General features: G+C 42.3%; 1 protein-coding gene across 1 annotated transcript in view; it reads left to right on the plus strand.

Annotated features, from left to right (window-relative positions):
* CYLC1 (cylicin 1) overlaps nucleotides 1-6,984 on the plus strand; it is an 18,251-nt gene extending 11,267 nt beyond the window's left edge. Inside the window, exons 2-4 of the mRNA XM_044682810.1 lie at nucleotides 411-526; nucleotides 4,796-5,824; nucleotides 6,952-6,984. Of these exons, the coding sequence (XP_044538745.1) occupies nucleotides 411-526; nucleotides 4,796-5,824; nucleotides 6,952-6,984 (1,178 nt within the window). The remainder of the gene's footprint in view (nucleotides 1-410; nucleotides 527-4,795; nucleotides 5,825-6,951) is intronic.
* Nucleotides 6,985-9,458: the final 2,474 nt, after the last annotated feature.

Consider the following 9,458-nt stretch of genomic DNA (forward strand, 5'->3'; position numbering starts at 1 on the left):
GAGAGAGAGAGAGAGAGAGAGAGAGAGAGAGAGTGTGTGTGTGTGTGTGTGTGTGTGTGTGTGTGTGTGTGTGTGGTGCTTGGGAGAAAGGTGGTCCTGAGCAGATCATTGTGTATAGCTATCATGATGAAATTCATTGACTAAAGAAAGATGAAGGACAAATTCCAAGTCTTTGGTGTCAAGGTGATGAATGTTTACATCCCAGGAACTTGTGAAGATCGATAAGTTATGAAGGAGGAGGAGGAGGAGGAGGAGGAGGAGGAGGAGGAGAAGGAGGAAGAGGGGTGATCTAGATCTGCAGAGATAGCCCACATACACATGGAATTCCACATAATGAATGACTCCCTCCCGGTCACTTCCACTTTGATTCAGGTCTAAATTTTGACTCCAAAGTATGTGATTTTTTCCAGCTGTTGATATGAACAGAAGCACTTCAAATCAACAATACTTTTCTCTGATGTTCCCCAAACCCGTACGCCCAGGGAAGAAATGGAGATCAACCCCATCTGAAATAAAAGAATATGCAGTAAGTACTGAAAAAGGCACCTAATTGTATTGATGTTAAGCTGATGATAAAGGGTCACGCTAAGTAACTAGGCCTTTATTAGGCACCTAGTATGTGCTGGGCACTGTGCTAAGTGCTCGGGAAACAAAAGAAAGACAAAAAGGCATTCATTGCCTTCCAGCAGTCTAATGGGGGAGACAACATGCAAACAACTCTGCACACATGAGATAGATATAGATACACACATGCGTATGTATTTCTTGTTATGTAAATATGTATGTGTGTAAATGTACATATATAGGGGAAAAGTGTGCGTGTGCATGTGCGTGTGTGTGTGTGTGTGTGTGTGTGTGTGTGTGTGTGTATTGGAAGTAAGTTCAAAGCACAATTCCTAGTATTGAGGAGGACCAGAAAAGGCTTCTTTCACAAGATGAGATTTTAGCTGAGACTTTGAAGAAGCCAAAGAAAGTAGAAAAAAGGAAATGAAGAGGGAGGGCATGCCAGGCATGGGAGGAGGCTAATGAAAATTCAAAGCTGGGAGAGGGAGCGCCTTGGGAAAAGAACAGAAAGGAGGCCCGAGTCATTGGACCATAGGGGGAGAAAAGCGAAAGAAGACAGGAAAAGTAGCAAAGGGTTAGTTAGGTCTTGGAGGACTTTATAAACCAACTGAGGATTTTATATTTGATCCTGGAGGTAATAAAGAATCACTAAAATCTTCTAAAAGGGGGATATGGTCAGATGGTGCTTTAGGAAAATCCCTTTGATTGCTGAGTTAAGGGTAGACGAGTAGGGAGAGATTTTAGGCAGGAACAACAGCTATTGCAATAGTCCAGATGTGAAGTGATGGACATCTACGTAAGCCAGGTGTGTGAAATACTCACTGGATCTCAGTTGAAAGACAATCTGTCACAGGGCAGATGGGTGACTCAGTGGATAGGCTTGGAGGCAGAAGGACATGGGTTCACATTGGTCCCAGACATTTCCTGTGTGATCCTGGGCAAGTCACTGAACCCCCATTGCCTAGCCCCTACCATTCTTCTATCTTGGAACAGATATTTGGATCAATTCTAATAGAGAAAGTGAGGGCTTTTTTTAAAACAAAAACAAAATGTCTTCCAATGATAATTCCCTGATGCCATATTGGCTCACCTGTTACAGGTTGGTCTTGGCCACATGGAGCCCCATGGGCTGCATTGAGTGGACCATTCAAGAAAAATGTCTGGACGCAGCTGGGTAGCTCAGTGGATTGAGAGCCAGGCCTAGAGACGGGAGGTTCTAGGTTCAAATCTGGCCTCAGACACTTCCCAGCTGTGTGACCCTGGGCAGGTCACTTGACCCCCATGGCCTACCCTTACCACTCTTCTGCCTTGGAGCCAATACCCAGTATTGACTCCAAGACGGGAGGTGAGGGTTTAAAAAAAATGTCCGACAAAAACAGAAGTACCTCAATTTTAAATCTTGAATTTGCAGGAGTGAGTACTGGGGCTGGCTCTCCTCCTTTCCATTTTCAGAATTGTCTGTACTAACAGATTCTTGTATTCTATTGTTCTCCAGAGGTGGCATCACAATATGTCACTTAACAGAATTTCCTATCCATGGAAAAGAGATTAATAGCAAGGATCACCCATGAGATTTGGGAAACGGGACTTACTGTTTCCATAAGGACTTCCCTTAGATCCAGAGCTGATTAGCAGTTTAGGTCATTCCCTGTATTCCTTCCTATTACACAGAGTGTCTACATCACTCAAAATGTGACACCCTGCCAGAAGGTAGACAATAGAAAGGAGGAGTGGAGCTTCGAGCTGGTGGGATGGCTCCTTAGGAATTTCAGGACTCCCAGAGGAGTTCATAACTTCCCTCCACCTGTGCTGATCACTCCTTAGGGAATCCAAAGAGTCAGCACCTTGAAGCCCACAGCCTGGTGTCTACTGCGTAAAATGCATCTCCCAACATGGCTTTGGTTGGTTTTTGGCAAGAAAGTGTAGTCGAAGCTCCTAGCCTGGGTCTCCAGACCTGTACTTAAAACCTTTCCAAACTGGAAGGACCCACCAGAACTTCAAATCTGTGGGTATTGACTTAGAGGTTTACCAGCACCATGCTGGAGCACCAAAGCAGGATTTGGGGAAAATCCCTCGTAAGAGATTCTACCTAAACGTTGACCTTAGTTGGTACATGCTGGGGGTGGAGGGGAACTTGACAGGGACAGAAATTATGCGAGAGCTAAGCGCACTAGTGATGTATGAATTAGTGTGTGTGCCACACAGCACAGCGGCACTGTTTGTTATTTCCTGTACCTCTCTGGTGCATAATCGCTTTGTCTTAGAAAAGTTGGCAGCTCCTGGCTGCGGTAGCCCTTGGCCCTTACCACAAATTGCACAATGGTTCTGGAGTCAGAGTTAGATATAGGAAACAATAGGTTTGGCCATCTATAATTGCTCTATGGGCATGGACCCTTGTACTTGGGCTAACATTTCTAATGGCTGACAGATCTCTAGGGAAACACATTGGTTCAGACTCCTAGCAGGGCTGCAGGGAGGGTGTTATAGGAAGTGTCACCCAGACAGAGCCACTCCTGGATTTTCAGGACTAGCCCAGGTCTAAAATGGAAGAGTATTACCAAGGGAAAGTCAGAGACCTGTCTCAATCCCCACTTGGATTCTCGGAGAGCAATACCAGAGGCCTCCAGGGCTACCTTGGGCTTTAGAGCAGTTTTCTGGATTCTCAGAAGAATGATCATAATCTCATCTCAAAAAGGTGACCTTGAAAGAGAAAAGTAAAAGTAAAACTGAGCTGCAGTCAAAAATGCACTATTTATCAATACCCAGAACTCTTTCTCATGGTGTCCAATAAAAGTACTTTGCCGTTAAGAATAACGATAAGTTTAAAATCTTTGAGTCTTTATGAGAAAGAACGCTAGCCACATTCAGAGAAAGAACTGTGGGAGTAGAAACACAGAAGAAAAACAACTGCTTGAACACATGTGTCGATGGGGATATGATTAGGGATGTAGACTCTAGTCCAGTGGTTCCCAAACTTTTTTGGCCTACTACCCCCTTTCCAGAAAAAAAATATTACTTAGCGCACCCTGGAAATTAATTTTTTTTAAATTTTAATAGCAATTAATAGGGAAGATGTATTAATGTTTCTACCTTTTTTGTAAAATATAGTAAAGAAAGGCGTAAATTAGAAATATTGAATTTTGAAATTATGAAACTATTTATTGAACTCAGAATAGAATGTAATACAAAAAAAGTTAAAACATTTGAAAGCATCTTAATGAGAAGGATGAACCTGGTGTGCTGCTACCAATTTAGTAATCCTCGGCTCTATTTTCATCAGCAGTAATCTAAAATCACGGTGATTGACTATTTGCAATTGGTTTCTTTTTTTTGTTGTTGTTAATAAATTGGTTACCCACACTGAATCCACGTTCCACTAAATATGATGAAGGAAATGCAATTAAGAACTCTTGAATTACAGCCCATATTTCAGGATAAGCCATAGGGATCTCCTTTTGCAGCCAGAATTGTTGGTAGCCACTTTTGAATTTAAATTTCAATTCATCATTTGTAGTTACTTCCATCAATTCTTCTTGTAACTGTGGAGATTCATAGAGTGCTCCAAAATCTGCTGGTAGTACTGCCAGTAGCCAGTACTACCGCTGCCATTTCAGGCTTTGGTCTTGCGATCGACCAATCGCACAAGTGGCGGTTACCCGCAGCAATGCTCGTAGTGCTCATGTGTTTTGGAATGGCATTCAGTGGCACCACATGACCAGCAGCAGTGCGTGATTGCACATACCTCAATGCAAGTGAGGGAGTATGTGGAACCAAGCCAACGTCCAGTACATTGTTCAAAGAAAAATTAAGCGTTATGAGTGGAATACATAAATCAAATTTTCTAAACCTTCTCTTCTTTCTTTTATGCTATCACCGCCCCTTTACAGTTATTCACTGCCCCCAAATGCACCTGCGGCCATCACCACCTCCCTGGTTCCCTGCAGCACCCACCAGGGGGCAGTGGCACCCACTTTGGGAATCACTGCTATAGACAATCACCCCAGCGCAAGTATCAATAATATGGAGATAGGTCTTGATCAATGATACATGTAAAACCCAGTGGAATTGCGCGTCGACTACTGGGGTGGGAGGGATGGAGGAGTTGGAGGGGAGGGAAAGAACATGAATCATGTAACCATGGAAAAATATTCTAAATTAATTAATTAAATAAAATTTTAAATTAAAAAAATAGAATCTTCAAGTCTTTATAATGTTTGAATTAATCTTTCAGAAGGGGGATGCAGTAATTGATAATCAGAAAGAAGCTCCTATGTGGATGGCACGTTCTTTACTAAAAATCTCTGAGAAACCTTCTGCGTATTTAGCTGCCAGAAGAAAGCCCCCATTTTTCACAAGTCCAAAAACCACAACAAAATCCTTAAGCTCATCTTCAAGAGAGACAATAAATACACAGATGACAGGAAAATACCAAATAGTGAAAACATCAAAAAATGCAGCAAGCACACCAGATGAGAAAGTAGGTAAACTACTAGAGACAGCCAGCAACGCTTCAAGCGAAGCATCCAACATTGAGTCTGAAGATTCAGGAATCATGAAGAAAAAGATTAGCAAGGAGTCAGGCACTGACAACAAGGATGTGGATAAGAAAAATAAAGACTTAGATAAGAAAAAATGTTCAGAGACTGATACTGAACCCTGTAATTCAAAGGATGAGAAGCCACGAAAAAAGAGAAGGAATATATTTAATCGCGGCAAGAAGAAAGACAAGGAATCAAAGAAAAAACAGAAGGATTCAGACACCGAAATCAAAGATACCACAAAGAAAGACAAAGATGCAAAGAAAAAATCCAAGGATTCAACTACCGAATTCTCAAATTCAAAAAAGGTGGACAAAGAGTCAAAAAAAAAATCAAAAGATAAGAATGTTGGAGGCAAAGTTGAAAAGAAATATAAGGTTTTGAGGATAAAATCCAAGGATTCAAGCACTGGATCTAAGTCTACAAAGAAGAAAGGGAAGAAGCCAAAGAAGAAATCCAAAGATTTGAACAAGTCCATGAATTTAAAGAAGAAACATAAGAAATCCAAGGAACACAGTTCTGAATCTGAAGACTTGAGTATTTTAAAGAAGAAAGGCAAGGATGGGAAGAAAAAGGGCAAAGGATCAGACACTGAATTACAAAATGGAGAAGAAAAATGGGATGCATTTAAATCAACAGGTGGCACATTCTCCCTCGGGGGCTTGACCTCCCAACAGATAATATCTCTACTTGGAAGGCCTGGGTCTGGAAAAGCACCTCTGGTAAGTATATCTATCTATCTATCTATCTATCTATCTATCTATCTATCTATCTATCTATCTATCTATATCTATCTATCTTTCTATCTATCTTTTATTTTTTGCCAAGAAAACCCCTTGGGGCCATAGAAAGTCAAACATGAGCGCAAATGATTAAATGATGACAATGAAAACAGGTCCTGAGATCAAAAAGGTTGAGAATCACCACTGGAGGATATTTATTCTTGTAGGAATCTCCTGTGCCAGTGATGGTGAACCTTTTAGAGACCAAGTGCCCAAACTGCAACCCTCTGCTGCATGTGAGCTCCATGCCTTACCCCAGACAGGGGAAGGTGGAAGTGCTCCCATTGGGCTGCCGGGCAGAGGGGTGGGTCATGTGAGAAATGTCCTCAGGCATGTGTGGAGAGGGGGAAGGGAGCAGCCCCCTCCAATACATGTACCATAGGTTTGCCAACATGGTCCTATGTTGATGAAATCAAAAGTCTAGTCCCTCTCCTCTACAATAAAGCTATTAGTAATGAATCCACTGATAAACTTACAAATATATACAATAATAAATTATTTCTATCTCTCTATCACTATTGTTATCTGGTCCCTATAGACCTTGAGGACAGGGGCATCCTAAAGACAGAGGTTGTCTCAAGATACTCTTAGGAAATTAGATCCTTCTTTTCATTGAACCAGAGGGCGCTGACCCTTGATGCCTACAGGCCATCCAAAGTGAGAGCATTTTACCCAGACCATAATGAAAGGTTCCAAGCTTCTTAAGCCATTCCACCCAAGAAACATTTCTCCAGGCTTAGCTAATCAGTCCAACGCGATTCCCCAGCAGATCCACAGTGTCCTGTTCCTAATGAACAAAAAGAAAAAAATCATTTTTATCCCTTGAACTGCCTTTTCTTGGCCCTCCCCAAACTTGGGTCAAACCTAAGGCTCAGGTTGAAGTTCATTCATACATAACCCTCAGCTCACTCTCAGAAAATCAGGAATCCTTCTGGGCAACTGGGTTATATGAAGGCGGGAGGATGCAGGGTTCATAACTATGGAATAATCAGTTTCTAGTAGAGACAGAAGGGACCTTAGAGATCCAACTGGCTCATGACCTTGTTCTTTTTTTCTTCTTCTCACAGCCAGAAGCCCAGTGGATCCAGAAACTGATTTGAAGAACTGTGTGTTTGGTTTTCTTGAATAAACTTAGCACAGTTTAGGACAACCAGTAGCGAGCTACTGTCAAAGAATTTCTCTACTTCTAATAAAGCAAACCTTTTGTCCTCACTGAGTAAGCTCCAGTGACTTTATTTCATGGTGTGCAGAGGGGCACAGTTGACTCGAGGTTGATTAAAGCTAGGTGGCAAAGTCAATAGAACACTGGACTTGGAGTCAGGAAGATGTGAGTTCAGATCTTTTTCCAGTCACTTACTAGCTCTATGACCCTGAGCAATTCATTTAGCCTCTTTTTACCTCAGTTTTCCCATCTGTAAAATAGATAAAAATAGTATCTGTGTGCCAAGGTTGTTGTGAGGGAAAAATAATATTTGTATAGCCCTTTACAGACCTTAACATCCACTATAAATATTAGCTATGATTATTTGGAACCTGTTAGAAAGGCCCCAGGAAAGGCTCGATCGACATGCATTTATGAAGCACCTATTAGGTGCCAGGCACTCCATCATCCAGGATGATAGAGAAATACATAAAAGTGACTTTCTCTAGCAGTCTACTAAGTATAGAGTCCCCATTCTCGAAACGATTCTCTTATTTTCTATTGGTAAGAGAGGCCATTCCCTGAAGCCAAAAACCTCTTGTAGCTCCTCACCTAGGAAGAAACGGAATGTGTGGGGGGCAGAGTAAGGCAGTAGAAAGGACACCGGACGTGAACCCAAAAGACATGCGTTCAAATCCCAGTTCAGCTTATTACTACTTGAGTGACCTTAAACAAGCTGCCTAATCTAGCTGGGCATCAATTTTCCCACTTGTAAACCTAGGTAAGGTCCTTTGTAGCTCTAAGAGGACCAGACCCCTCTTCTCTCTACCCCTCTATTCCTTTAGCCTCCCACTGAGTTACTTGGGTATCATTATTCCGTGCCTTAAGGAAGAATCGTTTGGTCAGATGTCCTGACAGCCAGGCAGATTGGAATTCGGTTCAAGTAGATATTAAGATTTCAGGGTATGACGTTTTCTCCCAGGTTACAGCGCTGTCCTTCTTCCTAGAGCCATAAAAGTTAGTATCTGGAGCAGGAGAGTGGTGACTCTAGCAACAGAGTCAACAAAGCCACAAGGGCACCTTTGGGTCTGAATTGCCAACACCCGATCACGAGTGCTCCCTATAGCCTGGCTTGGCTCCCTGTGCCCTTGGTTGGCCAACTCCCGGGCAGCAGGATGCACCTGTCAACTTCCAGCCAATTCCAGATCTTTTTGATTGTGTACCTGCCTCGGCATGAGCTGACACTCTACTCGTAATATCGGCCTATTTACTTGACTATAAATTACTTATGTTATAACGGTTACACAAGAATAGAAATTAAAATGGGATGAAATAAAGATGGAATATTTAATCCAAGAATAATAGGGAGCCACAGAAGTTAACATCCAGTAGGGAGGTTGACATAGGCAGTTGGGTAAAGGATACAATGAAATGAGGAGAGACTGGAGTCAGGGTGGCCAATTAGATGACTGTGTGGGTAAAGGAGGCCAATGAGAGAGATGCTGTGAAGGCACAACCAGTGAGATCTGACAACTGTATACCCTTCAGCATGGTATTGTGATTAAAGTGCTGGCCTTGGAGTCAGGGAGACTCTAACCCGCATAAACAGAAATTCTTATTATATTTTTATGATCACATATAATAATACATGTTATATATAATAATATATGCTGGGACATATTATAGATGATAACACATATGTAATTATAGTTTGATATATATTACTGTATATTAAATATGTATAAATATGATATGTGCCAGTGGGAACCCAAGGAAAGGCAAACTTACTGCCCCTGCCCCCAAGGAGCTTACATTCTAACAGTAGAGATGACATACGAACACCTTATGCGTACAAGTTACATGTGATATAAACAGAAGGTCATCTCAGAGGGAAGTCACTAGCAGTGAGAAAGGAATCTGGCACGAGGGAGAATTCTGCCTCTGACAATTATTAACTATATGACTGTGGGTAAGTCATTTAACCGTTCTAACTGCCAATTTCCCCCATCTGTAAAAAAAAAAAAAAAAAAAAAAAGACTAAGTCTAAATGGCCTCCAAGGTCCCCTCCAGCTAGAAATCTCTGATCCTTGGAGCCTGGGACTGGCTATGTGCTGTGAGAGTGAGAAGTTAAGAATGAGCCTGGGGTCATGGCGTTATGTGGCTGGAAGGCAAGAGCTTCTCTCTAGAGCAATCGCCAGGTTCAGACTAGGGTTGGTTAGGTGGGCATGGGCGGGGGGGGGGGGGGAGAGAATATAATGAGATTGTCTTTCAAAATATAGTCTATCCTGCTGGTTCACCCTGGGTGACTTGCTTTGACCCACAAAAATAAATAGGAGGAGGAAGGGGCAGGGATCTTGGCCTCCAGGCCCTGGGTTCCAGAAGCCCAATCCAGAGGGAGAGAAGGGTGACTTACTGAGGCAACAAGGTAATCTT

The sequence above is a fragment of the Gracilinanus agilis genome, chromosome X, assembly GCF_016433145.1.
Source record: "Gracilinanus agilis isolate LMUSP501 chromosome X, AgileGrace, whole genome shotgun sequence".
Taxonomy (NCBI): Eukaryota; Metazoa; Chordata; class Mammalia; order Didelphimorphia; family Didelphidae; genus Gracilinanus; species Gracilinanus agilis.